General features: G+C 32.8%; 1 protein-coding gene across 2 annotated transcripts in view; it reads left to right on the forward strand.

Moving 5' to 3' along the window:
* Positions 1 to 1786: 1786 nt before the first annotated feature.
* Positions 1787 to 26103, forward strand: part of LOC142345718 (peroxiredoxin-6-like) — a 46624-nt gene continuing 22307 nt past the window's right edge. Inside the window, exons 1-3 of one of the 2 annotated variants that reach the window (XM_075397992.1) lie at positions 1787 to 1903; positions 19063 to 19145; positions 19535 to 19861. In XM_075397992.1, coding sequence (XP_075254107.1) covers positions 19082 to 19145; positions 19535 to 19861 — 391 coding nt within the window. In that variant the 5' untranslated portion in view covers positions 1787 to 1903; positions 19063 to 19081. Of the gene's footprint in view, positions 1904 to 6311; positions 6491 to 19062; positions 19146 to 19534; positions 19862 to 26103 lie in introns of those variants that run through there. The other variant, XM_075397991.1, reaches the window with a different exon arrangement.

Genomic DNA, 26103 nt, shown 5'->3' on the forward strand with positions numbered 1-26103 from the left:
CATTGACTAGATGAGTGGAAAGAAAATTACTGCATTATTTTTCTCCCAACTGGTGCCAAATTTTACCAAAGCCAGCTTTTATTGGTGTGTATTTATTAAGCATATCTCAAAGCCCAATAGTTGGGGGTCATTTCCTCATCATTAATGTATTTCAGAAGTACAAAAATGATATTGCGGTCATCCTGTTGGTATAGACGATAGGCAAAAAGCTGAGAATTTTTGAATTGCCCCACATTTGTTTTCCTTTTTTCTATACTTTCCTTCAAATCACTGCTCAAGTTTGTCACAGATTACCAAACTAAATTTGAATTAGGTAATAGATTTTATTCTTTTCCAAAAAACATTCAAATTTATTTTTTTTAAAATCAATCATATTCACAGATTCTCAATAGAAAAAGGCAGTTTTTTTGGTTGTGTTTGCCATATTATATTATCTGATGTTGTCATTGTTAAAAAATCAACACTTTCCGATGTGAAAAATGCAAAAATTTACTATTATTGGAAACAAACTTTGCTTAAATTTTTTTAGATTTGCTCTGTTTTCTCCAAATAAAAGCCCCGTCTACATAACTGTGGGTACTCTTAACTTAAAATAGCACACACTTTTTACATTTTTTATGTAAAACGTTAAATTTTTTCTCTTCAATAGCTGCTATTTTGGGGCTATCTGCCGAGTATGTTAGTATGTTTCATATTTAATCGCCAAATATTTAGCAATTTTTGAGGTTATAACTTGTTCTCTGTTTCTGAATGCAAAATGCAGGAAAACATGCTAAGTTTGTTGCAAATGTTGACATTTAATCCATAAATCTATTTTAAAGGAAGCAGAAAATAATTTTTAAGGACGCAACTTGGTCAGAAGTTTGCCTGTTCTTTAAAGAGATTTGAGATTGAAAACAGAAAATTTTAAGTTTGACGGGAAACATTTTATTTGCAGGTACATCTCAGCATTTTCTTAGAATTTTTTTTTTCGTAACGAAAGTCTAATAATGTAAAATAAGTTCTATTTTGCTGTGGCCGATGCTTCATTGAATTACAAGCAGAAAAAACATACATTTTCATACATCAAAATAAGATCAATCATTCTGTCGTTCATTTTGTTGCCAATAAGAACATCTTGGATAATTTGGCGCAGTTTTCCCCGATTTTTGATGCGCATACGTTATTTTTTTTGCAAGTTACAAAGTAATTTCGAACAGAATAAATTTATAGTTGCTAGCCCGTTTGCATTTTTTGCTAATAAACAGTTTTCATTGTTTAATTACTTCCCTCTTTCTGCCTCCCATCTGTTTTCTGCTACTCACCTTCGACTCACTGAGACGGAGCCTAACATTGAGCTAGCTACAAGCAAAGAAGCCACACCTCGCTTGTTGATCGAGTGCAGTTCTTCCGGTGGTAGTCTGTTATGTTTGTTAATAGCTCACATGATTTCCATATATCCATAATTACAAGACCGCACAAATATTTTGATTAGATGTCGAGATGTAAAGGCGACTGGTTAGGCAGTGGTTGTGCCCTTTTGATTAGTAATTTCCTTATTAAAAGAGATAAGTTGAAAGAAGTATCAGAAGAACTGCTTAAAACTTTTTGATACAGTTTCTCAGACCAGGAGCATTTGGTCGTTAATTTTGCAGTTGACGTTGCAGTCGTTGTGCTGGCCCAATTACTTATATGGTAGACTGATTAGACCTTAATAATACAATGATCAAACAGCTTTTAAACCAATACGAGCGCTGTGGCAGCGACAGAATTTATCACGAAATTAAGGGGTCAATTATTGAGCTTGAATTTATACGAGCGCTTAGCTGTTCGACCATTACTGCTTCAAATAGAAGCATTGTGATTAAATCTTGTGTGCGCGAATAAGTGGACCAACATCAGCCAGCTGCAGTTGAGTCAAAAGGTAAAGACAACACCAATCTTTCTTCGATTGTTTCCGCTATTTACGTATTTAATCAAGTTGCATGTTTTCCTACTTTTGCTTTGGAGGATAAACTTATCTACTTGAAGAGGATTTTATTATTACCCGCGAAGCAACACTGGTTGATATTAATCCATAGCTGGTGTTTGGTTGTTTAATTTTTATGAAAACTTTTGAGGTGCTTCTGGTTATGTGTGACTACTTGTTATGTGTTTCTTGACTTATCGTGCTATGTTTCGTTTTTAATTGCTTTCGAAACTAAGTATATTGCAAATTTATTAGTCCTGTGGTTTATATACGATTTTTCGCTGGATCGATTTTTCGTCTGACCCAGTTGACTTTTCGTCCTCAAAAACAAGATAAACAGTTAGCTGTTTATCCGCTGTTTTACAGAGAGCCTACTGTTTTCATCAAAAAATGAAGTCGTTATCGATGAAAATTGTGAAGGAATAAGATTTTTGTGAAGCCGTTTTATGTCGTATTTCTTTTTTTCAAAAATGTGATCAAAGGTTTGACCTTCTTGGAAAAATTAGCTTCACATTTTTTTTGAGGTTTTTGTAAGCTTGAGCTGAAAAACCAACGGGAGCATAGCTTTTTCAATCATTTTTGAAATCTGTTTTAGCTTCAACTGTATTGCAGTTTTGCAGTTGTTCCCTTCTTAAGTAATATAGTTTTTGTCTTCTGGCTGATTTTGGCGCTTAGGGTTGACAAGGAGACTCGGTAATGTGTTCAATTTAATTGTAACTTTTAACTTTTAGTAGTCCAAACTACTAAAAGAATTTCATTAGCAGCACTAGAGCACTAACAAGATCTGTCCTTAATAAGACTATGAGAAAAACAAACAAACAACAAAATAAGCAAAAAATACATTATTTACGGCAAAAACTCAATATCTAAATTTAAGAGCACCTAGTAACAAAATCAAAATACCATCAAATGAAACCCTAACTAAACAAAGCAGTTCTATTTAGTACAAAGCAGTTCGGACTTGTGCGTAAAGAGAATTGGTAACAAGACGACATAGTGGAGAAAAAATGGCAAAGATTTAATAAACAAAATAATTTCAAAAGTCATAGGAACATTTAGCTTTCAATCAAGAATTTACTAACAAGTCCCTAAGAAATCAATTGGACATGTCTTTGGCTGGACTCAGCCATTGAACTGGAATACAGATCTAGAAATACTCAAAAAACAGGCAATTTACGAAAGCACTGAAGCCTATAAGTGAAGCCTATAAAGTTATCAGCTATTATCCTAATGTTATTTTATTATATAAAAAATATTTTTATTATTTCAGTTAAAGTTAAACCGAACAATTAAATATGTTCTCTTGGGCCTCTTCTGAAAATTTTTTGGAACAGTTAACGCGGAGATGGTGAAAGGCATGAAAAAGAAACACAAATATGGACCACTCAATTTTTTTTTAATGAAAACGCATATAGTAGAACATGCAAAGCGTCAGTTATGACATGATATCAGTAGGCAAATTATTAATTAATTTACAAGAAGGAGGTTGGGATCTCTCAACGATGGGAATGAGAGATAACGAAAACAGGTAGACAACGAAAACAAAAAAAGAATTTTTTTAAATACAATATTCTTGAAAAAATGTTTTTAACTTTGAAACTATTAGCAATGAACAGACTGCTTTTAATATGTTCATTTATTCCTCAATAGGAAACTAACAAGAGGTGTCTTTTTTGGAAAAAGATTCACGACTACATAAAGAAAAACAAACATAGGCAAAAACAACTAATTTAATTTAAAAAATGCGATAAAAATTCCGAAGCCAATAAAAAAACCGTTTCAGTGAAAACTGTTATTATGTTCAAATAATTTTTTAAACACCACTAGGATCCTTTTTATTGTAATAATAAGACTTCAAATATGAAAAATTATTCAAAACCACAAAATTTTGTAGAAATTCGAAGTATCAAAGACATTAAAATCACTAGTTTTCAAATGAAAATCAATAAATACGCTGTTTTTTGCCTCGATGGGTCGACAATGAGATGTCTCCTTAAACACAATAATGTGTCATTAATCGCCAAAAAATTTATGACAACGAGTCGACAACGAATACAGGTGAAAATGAAAATTTCAGTAGAAAAGTCCGAGAAGCCATTGAAACCAAAATGTACTCTTTGAAAACTTTTTCTATGTTCAATTGAACGTTTTCACAACGCTGGTAAGTGATAATGTTGAGATAAGTTGATAAAATTTCAAAAAGAACCAAACTTCTGAACAAAAATCCAAAAAAATAGTCATAAAACCAATTTTTAGAAGATAAAACTACTAACCAGAGTAGATTTCATTTCAGTAGAGAGAACATGGGTTCTGGCATTAGTGGGACTAAACTTCAAGTTCACAGAAATGTGTATAAAATCAATTAACAAACAACTTTTTCTTTTTCAAAAAATTGTTTTCAAGTCTAAAGAGCCATTAGATTTCCACTCAGAGCACAAAGAGGTTCACTTAATGCTCCGTATGCAGCCAATTGCACTTTTGACGAGTCTATGCCATAAGACTATAAAAATACATTAAAATCTCAAAATTGAACTCAATAAAAGTTACGAAAATTAATTAGAACCAAAAAAACATGAGCGATTCCTTGAAAAAATTGATTTGGCCTTTGGGCCTCGTTTGACTGTAAATGAGGTTTGTCATTAATGGGCATGAAACGTGACTGATTTTAATTTGACATGCAAAACAAAAAACAAAAAAAATACGAAACAATTATAAACAGTTCTCCTATGAAATTCAAATTTTTGTGATAGTAAATTTCCCGATGAGACTAAAACAATTCTTTTTATTGCCTTTCATCTATAGAGGAACACAACATTGTTTCATTTTTTAGCGTTAAATCTAATTTTGAATGAACATTTTGATAGAAAGTATCTTAATTTGGGCCTAAAGAACGCTGAAAGTGAACGAAATCATACCAATTATCACGTGTTCATACAGAATTTGCAATCGCGATATCTCCTCGAAAGTCTTTTTAATTTCAAGTTCTAGGCTTGAAGTGCTTTTGAGTGATACCACTCACATTTCTCTACGATGAATATATCGATCGGCCAACCTTGACTGAACAAAAAAGCCTATTTGATTATCTGTTTCCCCCCACCCCCACAAGTGGTGTCGGAACAAAAAATAATTGACCAAACACTGACAATCTATTTGCGAATTTTGGTTAAATAGGATGTGTTCAATTGGAATAGTCAAAGAGTCATATTGAACGTTAAAACTAGCCATAGAAAATTATTTCAAACAAGTTTAACAACTGAACTGTTTCTTATCTATTGAAATGGTTGCTTTAAAAATGTAGAACTATTTGGTTTTTAAATTGCCAAACAGAAATTTAATTAGCTTGGCTTTTTTTATTTGAAGGTAGTGATTTTCTGAAACAAATTGCTTTCTAGATTTTTTCAAATGTTTGGAGGATTAATATAGTTGTTCTAGTACTGTATCGCACACGAAAAATGAATATAAATAATTCCTTTGGTTTCGAGCTACTTGTACTGCTTTTTAATGCTGATTCGAAAAAAAAATTTTGCCTAAGAACGGGCCTCCGATTATTGTTGGTAATGGTTCAGATTTTTTGATTTTTTTGTCCCTGATCTTAGAGAAAACAGATGAAGTAGTTTATAATATGAGATTTCTGTGGATTTAAAATAGAAGACGTATCAGTATTGCTCCTGTTTTTCATCCAACTTGTTTTGCTCTGAGAAAAACTAAATCACTTTACTTTGTTTTGCCAAACTCTAGAATTTGATTTCGCAATTTGTGAAAATTCTCAAACGAGGTTGCGTATATAGGCAAACTAGTTTTAGGTTTTCCTATGTGATAAAGTGTTGGGCATCTGATGTGTTAAAACATTGTGTGCAAATGCACATTACTGATCCTGCTGTATTTTCTTGAGAAATGAAAATAAACAAGAGTAGCCTTCTGGAATTCCTTTATTTGTGTGAAAAATTTACAGTAAAGAGACAAACTCTTTAAAAAAATCTTGAAAAAATCTTGAAAAAATTTTTATGAGAAATGTGATGTTTTCAGGCCGGCGTGTTGTGGGCTATGTTGGAGAGTTTTGTAACTCGTGGGCTATATTGGAGAGTTTTGTAACTCGTGGGCCATACTTGTTCTTTATGCATCGAATATTTATAAATCGGCATACATCTTTTGGATGATGTGCGATTGAATAGTTTGCTCACATGTTTCTTGTGTTTAAGTTATTAAAGGTCCACGAAGTTCAAACGGCGTCCTGTTTTTATAATATACTCTATAGGCGGCTTTTCTAATTCATTGCTTTCAAAAATCATTGCGAATCTGCTAATTTGCCGCTAAAAGTGCTATATATTTTTTACAACTGAGATCGCAAATTACGTTCTGACATTAAGAGTTCTTACAATCTATACTCTTCTTTTTTAAAATCGGCGGATTTGTTTTGTACATCTAAAGCACAATTCAGCCGCTCATCTTGATTATACGCCGTCGGCACTGATCAAAATACGTTTTAAATTTTGGCCTTATACACCGGATCCAACAGCTGTTTCTAAATTGACGTTTAAAAAGGTATGATTAGTTTTCTCTTGAAAATAATTTTTAGCTGATATTTTTAGCGGAGCTTTGGCATTACCTCAAGAAATTATCATTTTAGCTTTAGAATTTTTAGTACGCCCGCAGTGCCCGACTCGCTTAAGGAAAGCTTTTATTCATTTGTATTTGTTGGCAACGACCCACTTAATAGAAAATGAATTCTGAGTGTTGTTGAAATCATTGAAAGTGTAATTGAAGATTGTAAGCACATCATGATATTAAGGGAATGCGAGCAGTTAATAGATGGATCAAAATTCGTGCAGCCATTGTTGTTCCGACCCCACATACAGGTGTGGAGGAACTATGTGCTCCTTTTTTTGCTCCGGCAATTTCGGCCTCCCTAAATATTCTTCGTACAAAGTTGTGAATAGCGTTACTAGAAAGCCGGTCAACCGCAGAATGTTTTATTTGAAGGGTTTTTTTGAGTTGTGTCCTTTTCCAGGAAATATCGGGGGTAAAGTTTTTGAACATTTCTCATTTCACGCTAATTTACATTACCCTTTGGAATTTTTGCCTAATTCTGCTTATCTTTGCAAAATATGCTATGATTGTTGCATTGTTGTAAGTTTTCAGCCTCATATCATGCATCTTAATCAATTTTACTAGCATTTCAGACTTCAGTTAATCGTTATTTGTTTTGTCTGTTCCATTGGTTGGCTGTGACTTTATCATCAAAATAAAAATTTAGAAACTTTTGAAAACCATTCAAATTAACTTTTTCGCCAAATAGTATCAGTTGTTAACTAAATACTTTTTTCATCTAAATTTTAATCTAAAGATAAGATAAATTGGTTTCTCGTCAATAAAATGGCTTTCTTAGCAAGTTTTCATTTTGTAGTTAATTTCCTCAGTTAGTGTGTTTACTTCTTAAACTAGCCTTTTTCTGGGATACTAGCCATTAGGTTTTTTGTTTCACAAAAGTCTATTAAAAGTCTAAAAACGTCGGTTATGTCTACGTCTTGATTGTTGTACTTTGTATAATTAAGACGATAGTTATTTATTCAAATTGCTGTAAACTCCTTCTGAACAAAAAGTTTTTAATGTAAAAATAATGGAAATCATCTGAAAAAGAATAGGGATATCGGAAACCTTTAGAAAACCTTTGCTAATTTTGTCTAATTTCATTTTATCAGTATTTCATTTTTTCGTCTTTTCTCTGGCTTCTTTTGACTGAGCTTTTCACAATTTTTAATTACAGTTGAAAAAAGACTAGTTGTGGGTGCGTTTCGATTCCATTTTCTGTTCGCAAAATTATCAAGTAAAAATGAAGATCCATTGAGAACATCATATCCTTTCAAATTAACGAGCGTCGCGCTGAGAAATTGTTTTGTTCCTTGTTGAGCGCTTTCTTCTGCCTAATAATTTGTCAAATCCACCTGCTCACAAAAAAATGTCTGCTTTGAGTGCTCAAGACCTTTAAAAGTGTTAGGAACGTTGTCTTACTCCAAATGCTTTGAATGTTTTTATACATTGTATGAGCCTCTTTTGTTCATACTATGTCGACAACCACTGAAGTTTTACAGTTTTCATGTTAAATAGTCCTCAAATGCTGGAGACCACTTTTATTTTGATCCCTTTTTACCTGTTTTATCATTTCCAATTCTTTTTGTTTTGCTAGCGATATTTAAAAGGTTTCAAGTAATGAACTGCGTTCATGATACTTGCTAGAGCCCAATGAGGTCCCTGATTTCAACATTTCCTTGTAAACGAGAAATTTTAGGTTGTTTGAACATCTCACATATAGATTCTACCCATTTGATTAAAATTTCACCCCAAAGTATAAGTGATCGTTTGTCCGAAATCAAGTTTTTGTTTTTGTCAACAAGTCTTTCACTGGAGACGCCTTGAGCCTGTTACATATTTCGTATCCTTTGTACGCATGCTAAATACTAGGTGTTGATTGACAGCTGAGTTGATTTTGTTCTTTGTCCATGAAATCCGGACATTTCGAATCGCAACAGCGTGGCAAACAGTAAAAGAACAAAGCAGCTTAACCATCTCTTCTTCTTTCTGTGTAAGTGGAGAGAATGAAAATGAAATCTTGTTCAAAACTTCAAGATTTCACGCATTTCATTACTTTTTAGCGCAAATCGAACGTTTTGAGGAAAAGTAACGCTTAAACTGCGCAAGTTGTGCTGTTCATAGCGCTCTGGTACTGTATTGTTTTAGTTTCATTCAGTAATTCCAGGTTATTTAAACTGTTTTTTTGTTTCTTTTTGTTTATATATTTGTTATAGCTTTTTTTCCGAATGAGATATTTTCTGCTTTTGCTCAAATTTTGAGGCCAAAACTTAATTGAATTATTCATATGGAATTGTTGCGGATTTTTTTTAGCCCTTAACTTCTGTAATGAGTTTCTTTTCAGAATAGCAGTAATCAGTTGGGGTGCTTGCTTTGTGATGTCTTATTTTTTAAATGCAATAATTTTTAGGAATAGAAAACTATTTAATTCTTGTTATTCTTGTTAATATATTTCGTTTTCTTCTGATTTCGATTTTTATAGTTTTAAGAGCATTAATTTGTGACGCTAGCTTTCGAATAGTTTTTATTCTTATTGTCATTTACCCAATTAATGAAAATTGCTTGAATTCCTTCTGCCTAATAATTTGTCAAAGCCACCTGCTCACCAAAGTGTCTGCTTTGAGTGCTCAAGACCTTTAGCAGTGTTCGGAACGTTGTCTTACTCCAAATGTTTTGAATGTTTTTATACATTGTATGAGCCTCTTTTGTTCATACTATGTCGACAACCACTGAAGTTTTATAGTTTTCATGTTAAATAGTCCTCAAATGCTGGAGACCACTTTTTTTGATCCCTTTTTACCTCTTTTATCATTTCCAATTCTTTTTGTTTTGCTAGCGATATTTAAAAGGTTTCAAGTAGTGAACTGCATTCATGATACTTGCTAGAGCCCAATGAGGTCCCTGATTTCGAAATTTCCTTGTAAACAAGAAATTTTAGGTTGTTTGAACATCTCACATATAGATTCTACCCATTTGATTAAAATTTCACCCCAAAGCATAAGTGATCGTTTGTCCGAAATCAAGTTTTTGTTTTTTGTCAACAAGTCTTTCACTGGAGACGCCTTGAGCCTGTTACATTTTTCGTATCCTTTGTACGCATGCTAAATACTAGGTGTTGATTGACAGCTGAGTTGCTTTTGTTCTTTGTCCATGAAATCCGGACATTTCGAATCGCAACAGCGTTGCAAACAGTAAAAGAACAAAGCAGCTTAACCATTTCTTCTTCTTTCTGTGTAAGTGGAGAGAATTAAAATGAAATCTTGTTCAAAACTTCAAGATTTCACGCATTACTTTTTAGCGCAAATCGAACGTTTTGGGCAAAAGTAACGCTTAAACAGCGCAAGTTGTGCTGTTCATAGCGCTCTGTTACTGTATTGTTTTAGGTTCATTCAGTAATTCCAGGCTATTTAAACTATTTTTTTGTTTCTATTTGTTTATTTATTTGTTATAGCTTTTTTTCCGAATGAGATATTTTCTGCTTTTGCTCAAATTTTGAGGCCAAAACCTAATTGAGTTATTCATATGGAATTGTTGCGGATTTTTGTTTTAGCCCTTAACTTCTGTAATGAGTTTTTTTTCAGAATAGCAGAAATCAATTGGGATGCTTGCTTTGTGATGTCACATTTTTGAAATGCAATAATTTTGAGGAATAGAAAACTATTTAATTCTTGATATTCTTGTTAATATATTTCGTTTTTTTTCTGATTTCGATTTTTATAGTTTTTAGAGCATTAATTTGTGACGCTAGCTTTCGAATAGTTTTTATTCTTATTGTCATTTACCCAATTAATGAAAATTGCTTGAATTCCTTCTGCCTAATAATTTGTCAAATCCACCTGCTCACAAAAGTGTCTGCTTTGAGTGCTCAAGACCTTTAGCAGTGTTCGGAACGTTGTCTTACTCCAAATGTTTTGAATGTTTTTATACATTGTATGAGCCTCTTTTGTTCATACTATGTCGACAACCACTGAAGTTTTATAGTTTTCTTGTTAAATAGTCCTCAAATGCTGCAGACCACTTTTATTTTGATCCCTTTTTACCTCTTTTATCATTTCCAATTCTTTTTGTTTTGCTAGCGATATTTAAAAGGTTTCAAGTAATGAACTGCGTTCATGATACTTGCTAGAGCCCAATGAGGTCCCTGATTTCAACATTTCCTTGTAAACGAGAAATTTTAGGTTGTTTGAACATCTCACATATAGATTCTACCCATTTGATTAAAATTTCACCCCAAAGCATAAGTGATCGTTTGTCCGAAATCAAGTTTTTGTTTTTTGTCAACAAGTCTTTCACTGGAGACGCCTTGAGCCTGTTACATTTTTCATATCCTTTGTACGCATGCTAAATACTAGGTGTTGATTGACAGCTGAGTTGCTTTTGTTCTTTGTCCATGAAATCCGGACATTTCGAATCGCAACAGCGTTGCAAACAGTAAAAGAACAAAGCAGCTTAACCATCTCTTCTTCTTTCTGTGTAAGTGGAGAGAATTAAAATGAAATCTTGTTCAAAACTTCAAGATTTCACGCATTACTTTTTAGCGCAAATCGAACGTTTTGGGCAAAAGTAACGCTTAAACAGCGCAAGTTGTGCTGTTCATAGTGCTCTGTTACTGTATTGTTTTAGGTTCATTCAGTAATTCCAGGCTATTTAAACTGTTTTTTTGTTTCTATTTGTTTATTTATTTGTTATAGCTTTTTTTCCGAATGAGATATTTTCTGCTTTTGCTCAAATTTTGAGGCCAAAACCTAATTGAAATATTCATATGGAATTGTTGCGGATTTTTGTTTTAGCCCTTAACTTCTGTAATGAGTTTTTTTTCAGAATAGCAGAAATCAATTGGGATGCTTGCTTTGTGATGTCACATTTTTGAAATGCAATAATTTTGAGGAATAGAAAACTATTTAATTCTTGATATTCTTGTTAATATATTTCGTTTTTTTTCTGATTTCGATTTTTATAGTTTTTAGAGCATTAATTTGTGACGCTAGCTTTCGAATAGTTTTTATTCTTATTGTCATTTACCCAATTAATGAAAATTGCTTGAATTCCTTCTGCCTAATAATTTGTCAAATCCACCTGCTCACAAAAGTGTCTGCTTTGAGTGCTCAAGACCTTTAGCAGTGTTCGGAACGTTGTCTTACTCCAAATGTTTTGAATGTTTTTATACATTGTATGAGCCTCTTTTGTTCATACTATGTCGACAACCACTGAAGTTTTATAGTTTTCTTGTTAAATAGTCCTCAAATGCTGCAGACCACTTTTATTTTGATCCCTTTTTACCTCTTTTATCATTTCCAATTCTTTTTGTTTTGCTAGCGATATTTAAAAGGTTTCAAGTAATGAACTGCGTTCATGATACTTGCTAGAGCCCAATGAGGTCCCCCCTGATTTCAACATTTCCTTGTAAACGAGAAATTTTAGGTTGTTTGAACATCTCACATATAGATTCTACCCATTTGATTAAAATTTCACCCCAAAGCATAAGTGATCGTTTGTCCGAAATCAAGTTTTTGTTTTTTGTCAACAAGTCTTTCACTGGAGACGCCTTGAGCCTGTTACATTTTTCGTATCCTTTGTACGCATGCTAAATACTAGGTGTTGATTGACAGCTGAGTTGCTTTTGTTCTTTGTTCATGAAATCCGGACATTTCGAATCGCAACAGCGTTGCAAACAGTAAAAGAACAAAGCAGCTTAACCATCTCTTCTTCTTCCTGTGTAAGTGGAGAGAATTAAAATGAAATCTTGTTCAAAACTTCAAGATTTCACGCATTACTTTTTAGCGCAAATCGAACGTTTTGGGCAAAAGTAACGCTTAAACAGCGCAAGTTGTGCTGTTCATAGCGCTCTGTTACTGTATTGTTTTAGGTTCATTCAGTAATTCCAGGCTATTTAAACTTTTTTTTTGTTTCTATTTGTTTATTTGTTATAGCTTTTTTCCGAATGAGATATTTTCTGCTTTTGCTCAAATTTTGAGGCCAAAACCTAATTGAATTATTCATATGGAATTGTTGCGGATTTTTATGTTTGCCCTTAACTTCTGTAATGAGTTTCTTTTCAGAATAGCAGAAATCAATTGGGTTGCTTGCTTTGTGATGTCACATTTTTGAAATGCAATAATTTCGAGGAATAGAAAACTATTTAATTCTTGTTATTCTTGTTAATATATTTCGTTTTTTTTTCTGATTTCGATTTTTATAGTTTTTAGAGCATTAATTTTTGACGCTAGCTTTCGAATAGTTTTTATTCTTATTGTCATTTACCCAATTAGTGAAAATTGCTTGAATTCCTTCTGCCTAATAATTTGTCAAATCCACCTGCTCACAAAAGCGTCTGCTTTGAGTGCTCAAGACCTTTAGCAGTGTTCGGAACGTTGTCTTACTCCAAATGTTTTGAATGTTTTTATACATTGTATGAGCCTCTTTTGTTCATACTATGTCGACAACCACTGAAGTTTTGTAGTTTTCATGTTAAATAGTCCTCAAATGCTGGAGACCACTTTTATTTTGATCCCTTTTTACCTCTTTTATCATTTCCATTTTTTTTGTTTTGCTAGCGATATTTAAAAAGTTTCAAGTAATGAACTGCGTTCATGATACTTGCTAGAGCCCAATGAGGTCCCTGATTTCACAATTTCCTTGTAAACGAGAAATTTTAGGTTGTTTGAACATCTCACCTATAGTTTCTACCCATTTGATTAAAATTTCACCCCAAAGCATAAGTGATCGTTTGTCCGAAATCAAGTTTTTGTTTTTTGTCAACAAGTCTTTCACTGGAGACGCCTTGAGCCTGTTACATTTTTCGTATCCTTTGTACGCATGCTAAATACTAGGTGTTGATTGACAGCTGAGTTGCTTTTGTTCTTTGTCCATGAAATCCGGACATTTCGAATCGCAACAGCGTTGCAAACAGTAAAAGAACAAAGCAGCTTAACCATCTCTTCTTTCTGTGTAAGTGGAGAGAATTAAAATGAAATCTTGTTCAAAACTTCAAGATTTCACGCATTACTTTTTAGCGCAAATCGAACGTTTTGGGCAAAAGTAACGCTTAAACAGCGCAAGTTGTGCTGTTCATAGCGCTCTGTTACTGTATTGTTTTAGGTTCATTCAGTAATTCCAGGCTATTTAAACTATTTTTTTGTTTCTATTTGTTTATTTATTTGTTATAGCTTTTTTTCCGAATGAGATATTTTCTGCTTTTGCTCAAATTTTGAGGCCAAAACCTAATTGAGTTATTCATATGGAATTGTTGCGGATTTTTGTTTTAGCCCTTAACTTCTGTAATGAGTTTTTTTTCAGAATAGCAGAAATCAATTGGGATGCTTGCTTTGTGATGTCACATTTTTGAAATGCAATAATTTTGAGGAATAGAAAACTATTTAATTCTTGATATTCTTGTTAATATATTTCGTTTTTTTTCTGATTTCGATTTTTATAGTTTTTAGAGCATTAATTTGTGACGCTAGCTTTCGAATAGTTTTTATTCTTATTGTCATTTACCCAATTAATGAAAATTGCTTGAAATCCTTTACTGCTCAGCAGTTATTCAGTTAAAAACTACAAAATAAACTTTGTTTTGGTTTGAAAGATCAAGATCTTCTAGTTTCTTTGGGCAGAAATAAGACGATAAGATCGAGTTGGAACTTTTTATGTGCCACGCATTACCGAGTTTCCTTGTTACCATTAAGTGGCACATAAACACAGACGTGATTCTCCGCCATCAAAAGTTGCGAACGTAAGTCATCAAGACCGCAGCATTAAAAAATTGAAAAAAATTTTCCTGCCTTAAGTATAAAGTGCCCATTTTTAAAGCTCAGCCTCCCGCTTTTGAATGATTATCCGATTCAAATAAAGCTGAACACTGCAAATAAGTTTGGAGCGTAAATCAAAACCAACATCATTTTTTTTTGCATTGTATCTTATTGTCATATCTTGTTTGTTTCAATCCCGTGAAACATACTGTTACTATCAAACAGGTGGAATTGCATTATGTTTGAAGAATGCGATTTTGGAGAAAATCATTCAGATGAGGAAATGTTGGCGGTAATGCATACGTAGATTTCATTGCTCAATTTTGCATTACGCACAAAAACGGAAAGTTTTCGCAAACAGTGGCAAGTATTTTTGTCTGAAGAACTTCAGACATGAAATAGTGTGCATCTCAACCCATAAAAGGTGTTCATTTCCGGTGATTTTTTCCAATTTTGAAACTGTTTTGCTCTTTGTTCAAAGTCAGGAGTATTATAGAAATTTGAAATTGACCACCGTTACATTTTTTACAAAGAGATTGTAATGCTTTTTTGCCACGAGGCGACTTTTAAGATGTTTTTTTCTTTTCAATTTCAATATCATTCAAAGAGTTGGTTTGGCTACTAACATTTATGAACATTATAAACATTCGATGAGTTACTAATTAAAAACATTTATATGATGTACATTAAGTATGCGTTCTGTTTTCGGCTTCGCTATGTACAGAACCTGTCTTACCAGAACTGAGGTATAGAATAGACGCAAGGCAACATAGATACGTGATATATTTTGTAACACATCAACCAAGCTTTAACATTGCATATATATACAATTTATTGAGATGAAATTTAGTCCAATGCTTTTTTACAATTTTTTTAAATAACAATCAGTTAAATAGCGTTTTGTTTTTCTTTGAAAAATGGGCTATCATTAGCTTATTATTTTAATTATATAAAGTGTAACAGAAAATGTTGTTGCTGAATTAGATGACAAATGCGTTGGAAATGCGTAGTCTCCTTAGGTTTTTTAAAATAATTCTTGTCCGTAAAAAATCAATGTTTTATGATCTCTGAGTCAGATACTAAATCTTTTTTGAAAACATAGTCGAGACGAGATTCTCTGAATTGGGAGGCAGGTTTAACTGTTACGCTCTTTTCATAAAAGTTCCGCTGAAGCTAGGCTGATTTTCACCAAAGTTTTGCTATTGGAAGCTGGGTATCTGAAATATGTATACTGTTTCTAATGATTGCATTGAACAAAAAAATTTGGGGTTTAGCATGGGTTTTGTTGGAGTTGTCGGTTGTTCTCAGACAAAGTTTGCAGTACTTATTTATTTCCTGTCAACCTTTTCGTATTACCGATTTTTTTCTGACCTCGTCAAGAGTTTCTCATGCTTGGTTTCTTTTGCTTGGCCTAATTGAGCATTTTATGCATTATAACATTGCGGCAGTTAAGTTCGCGGCAGTTCATTACTAAAAGTCTAGATTGGTTTTATTTTTTAATCAAATTTTGTAATAAAAGCATTTGTATTTAAAGTCCTTCAGGTACCTGCTAAAGCCATTTTTAAATGATTACCAGTACGCCAAGTATTTCAGAGCAATTGGTCCGACATTAGTCACTTAACTTTTCCAGTCGTTGTTATTAGTTCGAGTTGCTCTGATTTTGCTTCATTCCCTCGAGTTGTAGATGTTTTAGAAAATATTGTCCAACCTCAATAATTTCATGATCAGATAGCAGTGGTTATACTACCTACGCACGAGACTTAGCATTACTTCAGTAACGTAGAACGTACCTCTAACTGTCCTGTAGCAATTGTGTATCAGCAAATGGGCACAAAAAGATGTGTGAACTAACTCTGATGGTGGTCATGAGGCTGATTTGGCTGATTTTTTTTCAAAATTTTTTAAATCACGAATTGATTGAGAAAACGGTGAAGGGTCATGAAGTTCAACAAGACGGCTCACGCACGCGAGTCTGTGCGGAGCACAGAATGTTAGAACTTAACTCTCAAGTTAGCAGAAACAACTTTTAATTTCTGCCAGAGAAACCGTTGGGAGTATCTGAAAGCAACTTATATGCATTGGAAAAAATTTTCTTGTTCTGTTTGAACCACAAAATATGCCGTCTTTTTTCGAAAGCAAGAACTCTTTCGCATAAAGATAAGTGTAGTGGAATCTTAGGGACACAGAAAAATCATAAAAGCACACACGCAGCACACAAAAGACACCAACACCCAAATACAAAGCCCAAAACCAAAAAAGGTAAATTTATTTTACTTTTATTTTGTCAATTGTTCACTACGCAAGGTTCGTCACTGTTTGTTTAGGTCTTCTGTTTTTTAATAGAATAAGTGGGAATAATTAAAGGAAACATAATTTTTGAGGTAATTACATCCGTGACTGTAATTTTGAAATTTTGACACTAAACGTTGAAACGTAAAATTTTTGTTTTTAGATGTTTTTTTTCAATTTTGACATTTCATCGGCACAACGGGACAATTAAATTTTTAAAACTTCGCAGAACTGTTTTTAGGAATATTTAAATAACCAAAATTTGGTATTGGACACATTTGAAACCGCATTTTTGGCAAATATTAAGTGGTTTTTGTAATTTCTGTTTCTTTCTGACAGTTTTTGCACTCTACGTCTATTTGTGTAACATTTGAATGCACTATATCACACACTAAAAATCCCTTTTGTCCCTCTCGCATACACACATACCGCACACACACACACACACACACACACACACACACACACACACACACACACACACACACAAAGCACACCCATTAATACACCCACGCAAGCGCGCGCTTACGGATATACGTACAGATTTATAAGCACAGGCTAGTAATCGAGCATATCTAAATCTGAACAATGTAGCAAATATTTTAGTAATTCTTGAATTTTGTTAATGATTTCTGCCTGTTTTTGTTCTCTCCTTCTGTTTTTGTCCAACATTTGAAGGAAATATTTCTCTCAACTTAACTCTTTCTCTCTTGCACACATTAAAAATACGCACACCCATACATACACCCGCACAGGCGCGCACGCACACACATACACAAATACAAACCTTGCCACCCAAAAAATTAAAGTTTTTGACATCTGATTTTTACACAATGTTCGACAATATTCATTTGTGCCTTGACTCTTTTTTGTTTCTTTTTCCAAATAATTAGGCTTGGACTTCTGGTAGCATTTGTATCGGTAATAATAAAATTGGGCCTAAAATTGGAAATGAACTTTTTGAAATACTTTGAAATATTTTGTCAGTTTTGATGTTCCATAAGCATAATCAGCTCATTCGTTTTTTTTTAATTTGCAGACGTGCTCAAATTTAGATATAATAAACGAAGTTTTGGTTCAAAATTTTCGAACTTTATTCTTTTTTGATTTTTTAGTACTTCTGACAGTTGTTGCTCTCCGCCTTCAGTTGTTTTATTAATGTAAAGGAACGTTGAAAGCTGCTCGTAAAATGTCTTATTTAGTAGCTTTGAGTAACGTTGATTATCTGTAAATTTAATTTTTGGCTTTTTACCCTCTTTTAAGTAAGAGTGTTTTTGAAGAAGTTGGAAACTTTAATTTAAGAACTGAAAAGGAAAACTTTTACAGAAACTCCCAAAGACGGGAAAAGATCAGTTCGAAAAGCAAATTCGAAATACAGAGAACTGAAAAATGACTTTCTCATTTTCCAAAATAACGTGAACATGTATTAATTGTTTCAACCTGAGAATCCATAAACTCTCTAACTTTCGAAATCATTTCATTGAACTAGAGAAGATTAGTCCGACTTATCTGCTCTGAGACTAAAGAATACAAATAAAAAAGATGACGTTTTTGATTTTCAATAATGAATGTGGTTGATTTGATGTTTGTTTCATGCTACTGGTTTTTTTTACGTTTCCAAGGTTTTGAAAATACCCAAATGGTTAGCTCTGATTTAATGAGAAGTTTTTTGCAAAAACAACTCTCGAATTTTAGAAAAGAATAGTTTTCTGCTTTCGCTGTTATATTTTTAAAGCTGATTTTTGTCTGTTTTAAGTGCTCTAAATTGCCTCAAGTCTGCAATTTCCCAAAAATCTGTTTGATACAGAGAGAAAAACTACGTACAATTTTTTTTTTTCAGGAGAAAACAGAAAGACGGTGGTAAATGTTTTTAAAACAAAATTTTGTGAAAAAAAAAACGAAATTTTATTTGTTAAATTTTAGGCTTGAATCTGTAACGCATTATTGGAAAATCTCCATTTGACCTAAATTAATGTGCTACAATATTTTTTGTTTTTTTTTCCATCTGAAATTTCAATGCGATCTGTCACCCCAGGAAATGCTGGCACACCAGTGAAAAACAGGGACAGCGTTTTTAGCTTCCGTTTTGATCCAATGCTTCGTTGTCATTTTTTTAGTTAAAAAGGTTGGTTACTTGAGAAACTTTTGATATCTTTTGAAGTCCTCGTTTTCCTATATGAGTAAGTGCTCTAACATATAACTGCTTTCGAAAATGGAACTGGTTTTAATGGCTTGTTGATTTAGTTCTGGCTTCATTTAAACTCAGCTTTGCCTCGTCTCAACTCCGCCCAATTCATTCATCAATTCACTAAATCAGTTATCGCAAAGCTAGTTACCTCTGTGCTTGTTGAAGTTTTCAAGTCAATGCTAGTCGCCAGCTCCGCTGTTGAGAACTGATTTCCTTTATAAATCGTTTTATCCCGTGCACTACCATTGCCTAATTTGTACATTTTGATTTCAGACTTGTTTTTGTTTTGTTTATGTTTCAAGATCCAATCAACAGAAAGTAATGGCCCAACCTGTGCTGAGACTGGGAACCAAATTCCCCAACCTGCCAGTGAAGACAACAAAAGGCCTGGATTTGTTTTCAACCCCTAATTGATTTCTACCCTAACTTCAGGCCTATTTTTGACCAGATCGGGGGTCTATCCAGTTCTACATCTGCTTTCATAATTGATTTTGTTCAAATATATTGTAATCAGTAGATAGTTCTTGGCAGATTTTGATTAAGTTTAATCTTGTACTAATTTTGTACACTACCACTGAGGAAGCAAAGATCCATAGTATATCAAAGTTAAGACTAGAGTCCATTTCAACAATTCCTAACTTCGTTTATTCTGTTAGTACATACATAGTATCCCAAGACATCGAAAATTTTTATATACTTGATGGCAAAAATACAGAAAAAGACTTTAAAATTGGTACAAGGTGTTAAAATGAAACAAGGAAACATATCCAAAAGGCGATTTCAACGTGCTGGAATGGAAGGGTAAGGACAGCTGGATGCTCTTCTTCAGTCATCCGGCTGATTTCACCCCAGTCTGCACCACGGAGATCGGAACCCTGGCTAAAATCAACGAGGAGTTCTCTAATCGAGATGTGAAGTTGATCGGACTGTCTTGTGATTCAGTTGAAGATCATAACAATTGGGCCAAGGATATCTTTGCATTTGCTGACAAGAAGGGCGGTGGTTGCAGTTTGAAGGAGCTGCCATTTCCTCTGATTGGGGACCAGGACAGATCTGTAGCGAAGGCTCTGGGCATGATTGATGCCAGTGAGCCAAACTCCGGTCAGTACTAAATCCATATATCCCTTTTTGATCGGACCCTCAAAAAGGGATATATTGATCTCCATTTTGACCGATCGATATATTTTAGCAGACATACAAGTGGTCTCATTTAGAATTTCTTGAAAAACTGAGTCGATCATTGTATCTCATCGATAAAAACATTGAACATCATTGAACTGAGATGCAATGATCGACTCAGTTTTTCAACAACTGTGTTTTGTAATGTTTTTCTCAATAAAAAACTATTTCAATGTTTTTCTCTATGAAAAAATGAGGTTAAAGTTTTCAAACTTTATAAATTAAATTGTTTTTACTTTTTTGTCTTTTCACGTTTCAAATACATTTGATATCATGTATTTGTAAAATATGGAATACGTATACGATGTAGGAAACATAAAAGAAACATAGAAGTAGCTTTCAAATTGGCTTAAAGAACAGAAAATGGATTCTATGATTTTGCATCTCAGGTAAAAAAAGGTTTAAAAACAAATATAGCAAAACCATTCCAATTTTTTTGTATTTTATTCAAAAAATTGTTTTTTTTTCCTACAATATCTTGATGCTCAACATATTTTATTTGCCGTACTTGCAGCTAAAAATAACTATCACATCATTATAAGGAATTTGTATATCATTTTACTAATCGGGAAAACAGTTGAATTATTACGAAAATACCCCAAAACGCCTTTTAATTGATGTTAATCTATTATACTAATACATACCAGATTTTAATCATTTTTTTTTGCAAATCGTTTAAAATGGAATATTCAACAAACTTTGAATTTAGAGGAAACAAGGAGGCTCGGTAATGTGCGATTGCACATAAGGTTCCGACCCCGCTCATCCTTAATTTTGGCATAATTGTCTACCAAATGAGGAACAGATAGAAAACCCCAAAAAATCAAGTATTTTTCAAAAAAAAAATTGGCGAATGAACGAAAAGATAGCCTCCAAAGCAAATACCTCAGTGGAGTAAAAATTATGCATTAGATTGATGAGATATGGCAATATTAAGAAAGCGAGTCAAGACGAAAAGCAAAATCAAACAACAATAACAAACATTAATTACATCAAAAAATTTGTCCGTTTTAAAAAACAAAACTTAATAACAAAGTCAAAATAGAGTCAGATAAAACTGAAACTAACTAGAATAACTTGTAATTTGCCAGAAAAGATAGGGGACCAGTCCATAGTAAGGCTTGGTTACAATAAGACAATAAAGAGCAAAAACAGTAAATTTGAAAAATTCGCTTATTTTTTTAAACAATTAGTTTCAAAGTAATGCAAACCATTAAAAATCAACTAAAACATCCCACAGGTTTACGATTATCAATTTTTCTAATAATGAGAATTAAGAACTGTGGGTATTCAATTTTTATGCGGTTACAAAAAGAACAAAAATAGACAAAAAACAAAAAATCAGTTAAATTTTGCCAGAAAACGCTTTCGAAGCCGCGAAGCCAGACTTTGGCCCTCAAAATATGTTCAATTTCAACTTCTTCAAAAGCCGATAATGTATGAGGTGGCCTTTCATTAATGAAACTGAGTAACAAGTAGACAAAAAACGGCAAATTAAGTAATACTTGTTTTTTCGAAAAAAATTTTTTCCGAAGAGATTAAATAGGTTGGTTTATTTTTCCAGAGGACGCCGCTGAGACCTTCAATTATCCAGAATATACCTTAGGTATACAAAAAGAACGTAAAATATGACAAAAATCAAAAATAAATTTACTTTTTGTGTGTGAAAAAACCCGTGTCGGAGCTAGTAAAGTCTTAACGATTTTTTTAAGAAACATTAGATTTTGTGATACTAATCTCTTTGACACCTTCCCTTGACAACAATATTGTCCTATTTGGCCTGTAGTTAACGAGACTAGGTAACAAACAGACAATAAGAGGAACAAAATTGAGATGTTGAGTTTTTTTGGAAAACAATTGTTTTCAAAGTCATGAAATCCATCAGCTACCTACTAATATCAGAATATCGGCTCATCTATTCTTCCCTGAAAAACCAATGAAACCGGGTAATTGTACAAAAATTTTCATACGACTAAAAAGACACGGTAGAAACGACAGACAAAGACAAAATTTAAAAAAAATCAGTGAAATTCTTCGAGAAAGTATTGTCGAAGCCTTTGAAACCAGAATCTATATCTTTAAGGATTTTAATATCATCGTTTGTGCCTTATTTTGAACGCCAATAATGTGATATATGAACTGTCAGTGACGTGATAATATGACAAAACTAGAAAACGTGAAAAATGGTCAAATACCTGAAAATAAAAAAATGTGAAATCTATGGTATCAAAACCAGAAAACACTAACTTAAAGTGTAAAACAGCAATAAAGATTGAATTTGATTTCAGTTGAAATAAGAAAGATTTTTTCATTGCTGACAATAAGCTACAAGTTGAACAGATTAAGAGAAAAATGGAGGCAAAGTTTAATAAGCCTTTATTTATTTAAAAATCAAATATTTTTAAAAGTCAAAACGATCATAAGCTTTCAAGTAATTAACTAGATACAATAATTTGGAGCTAATTAGGAGGCGAATGGGACCTATCACTAGTGAATTTTGCTTTGAATTGTTCTGTTATTTAATTATTATATAAAAAAGGTCGAATTTTTTTTATAAAAAAGACCGACTGATTACAATCCGAATTATTTCTGGGTTTTAACAGTCCAAGATTGGTCCAGAATTAGCACTGCTAATGCTGTCCGTCCATTAAGAACACCTAAATTTTCGACGGTAAAAGATAGTGATATTTTCTTAGTTAAAAAAAATCAAAAAAATAATTGCTGCGCTTTTGATAATCAACGAGTAAAGTTAGCAAAAAACGGCTAATTTTTAATTACGATGCACTCGCAACGGAAGTTGAAGTAGAAATAGCCCCCTTTTGAGTCCATACAGATTTCGTTAGTGGTGTTTGGGTGTGTACTTTCCGAAAATTTAATCAAAATGTTTTAAAGAAACTTATTTCGTGCTGTTTTTGATGAAGTCTGAATTTTGAAATATTTAGCCAGAATTTTTCACAAAAAAATAAATAGAAATAGCCGACAATATTTTCTGTCCTTAAAAACGAAATCAACAAGACCTGCTTTAAAAAATTCTAACAAATTTTAGCAAAATTGGCGAAATTTTTCTGTCAAATTTCCGAAAAATGTGAATAAAATCAACGGAATTCACTCTATTTAATCAAAAGTTTAAACCTCGGTATCTCCCTGTAAAAAACGAAAAAAATCAAAAAAAGTCTTATTAGTACCATATTTTACGCTAGACAAGCTTTCTAATGATACCAGTCTCAACTCTCTACGATGAATATATCGATCGCCCAAAATTGTCTGAACAAAAAAACCCGTTTGAGTATATAGTTCCTCCCTCCCTCAAGAGGGGTCGGAACAATTCAAATTAAGACAAAACAAGCCGAAGTTTTCCCGAGCTTTCAGAACACCTAATTGTTTTGTTCTCGTTGGTTTGATTGCAAGTTCTAGTTGCATTTTGTAGTTCCTTTGAATCTCTTACGGGAGTTTTTCTCGCTTTTCGAAGGCGCAAGTTGCCATGTTTGTTCATTATGTCCTTATGACGAAATATATATGATTAGTTTAACTTAAATATTCAACAGCTGCTTTGCTTGTTCATTTAATCTCTTTGACATTATAAATTTTTTTCAGGAAATTCTGTCAGCAGAAAGTAGATTCAGCTCTTCAATGAAATTTAAAAATAAAGTAATTTCCAAAACTTTTTTGTTCAGAAATTGTTTTTGTGAATTGATATAGTTATGTTTACTTAACAGGAAAAATTATGGTTGAAACGGAAAAGTTTCGAACTTTTTTTCATGCATATTGTAATTTAAGATGTTGAGTTATTTTATCCTAGCTCATCTGAAATTTTAAGAGTTGCTAAGCAGATTTATTCAAATTTATTTTCTGGCAAAATTGTGGCCAAAAATTTTTTTTCCGAAAAGAAATACAATTCTATCTTGCTTTTTAATAGCCACCTCAACTTCTCAGCCGGCTATTATAGCGCTCCTAATTTTTTACAATTCAAAGAATTTGAATTGTATTGGGGCGCGGTCTTTTTTTTTAGAGATCTGTTCACACATTTTCACGATTTTCGAAGTCAAATTGCAGTAGTGATTTTGGTCACGCCTAAACAGGAAGTGGAGCGAAAAAGCGAGTGGCTTGGCGAGCGGAAAGTTTTTCGCTCTAATTTTAAAGTAGATTGAGAAAATGGTGTTTGAACAAAAATTTGCTTTCTCGCTAGTGGTTTTTTGTTCACATGCGGCAATTTCACTTTAGTTTTTATTGTTTTAGATTTTCGTGGATCGGATTTTTTCTAAACGGTTTTATTAAAAAGTCCCAACCCATTCATAGTTCATTCTAGGTCTAGTTAATTATTTGAACCAAATTTCCATTTCTCGCTAGTGGTTTTTCGTTCACATGCGGCATTTTGACCTTGATTTTCTGTTTTTTTTTTGCTTTTTTAAATATGGTTTTCCGAATTGACTCATAGTCCGTTCTAGGTATAGTTTTTTGTTAAGTCAATGAAAATTCTTTGAATTGTACGGCTGGACTTGTCCAGCTATGTTTTTAATTTCGTCGTATACAAATTTTTCGCTTTACCTTTGTTCACAGCTTGTTCAACATTTTGCGTGAAATCTTTTTGACTTCCCTAGGGTAGTTTCGCTTTTAGCCAGCAGTTGCTCAGCAAAAAAATTTAAAATGAACAGAGTCAGTATTAAAAAATGAAATCAGAAATAGAAACGGGATAAAACCATAAAGCCCTATTATAGATGCCCGTTACTCGATCTTTGTTCTTAGTTACCATCTCTAATGCTTACTGGTATTGATAATAGCCTCTGTGTTGTCTCATTACGAAACAGGAGTATTTTCAGCTCCAAAATGACATCAAAATAGATCATTTTTTCACTAGTTTTTTCTCTTTCAATCCCAATTTTGATTATGGGAATCAACGGCGGCTCTTTTCCGGCAATCTGCCGGGTATGTTTCAATTGTCAAAACATTCAATAATACTTTTTGAGTAATTTTTTGCTGCCATTTTTTAATATTAAAAAATCGGCCTAAATTTTTTTAGGTTTTGTGTTGGTTGTGGTTTGTCTTTGGCCTCTCTTGAGCTTCAAAGAAAACAGACCCAGTGGATGCTGATGTAAGAGTTTCAGTTTTGTCTCGTTGATTTCAGATGACATAAGACCAATTTGTTTCTGTGAACAAGCATTGGACAAAATATGTTTCAGTTTTCTTTGATCCACTAAATTTCAAGAATTGTTTTTCAAAGCGTTTAAAATTATCTGGTTGCGAATGTTTTTTTTTAACCGATAATGACTTTTGCATGGTTTTGTTGATCTAATTTTCTGGGTATTCTCATTCAAATCCTCGGACGCTTTTTATTTGCAATTTGTCAATTGAATTCACCGGTACTCCAAATACAGTATTGTTACTCGGTTAGAATTAATTTCGTTATTGGAAGCTTATTTTCCTGTTCTATTTTGTTTGAACTTAAAAAGTCATTCAATGTGAAAAAAGAACAAAAAGAAATGTTTTTCTATGCTTCTCTAGTCTTTGATTTTGTTTTTGCTATTTATGTTGTCTCTAAATTCGGAGTATGGTGTAACTGGCATAAAACAAGAAAGGTTTTCAAATAATGGCATTCATGTAAATAACGTCACAGACGCTTGAAATTTTCAATACAAGAAAGAAACAAAACCTTGATTGCTGGATTTTTAAGTTAAACTTTCTGTTTGGTTTGTCGGGTTTCAAATGTTCAAATTGAACAAAAATTGGCCAAATAGGTGATACCTGATATACAACACAAGGGGTAGAAAAACACTTTTCCTAAGTACCACTAAAGCGACGCATTCCACATGTTTGTTTAGTTTCTGACAGGTCCTGGGAAGATTGTAAAATGTGTTTGATTGGAATTCGACAAAAGAAATTATTAAAAAAACAGTTAGAAGAAATAGTAGAAAAAATTAGGGAAATATTTTTTCAAAAAAAAATGTGAGCACAAAAGCTTAATATGGAGATCATCTTGTCTCTCAATTAACACAACGTTGGTTTTCCGTGAACTTTTATTGTAGTTGGACCGCTTAGTTGTCAAACGTATATTTTATTTGATTTTTTCAATATCTAAATGCGTTTAGAATTCAGTAGTAAGGATAACTGAAAATTAGATGAAATTCGTTTTATTTGTTTATTGTTCTTGTAACTATTATGAAAATCGC

The sequence above is a fragment of the Convolutriloba macropyga genome, chromosome 9 (genome assembly GCF_964194025.1).
Source record: "Convolutriloba macropyga chromosome 9, txConMacr16.3, whole genome shotgun sequence".
Classification (NCBI taxonomy): domain Eukaryota; kingdom Metazoa; phylum Xenacoelomorpha; order Acoela; family Convolutidae; genus Convolutriloba; species Convolutriloba macropyga.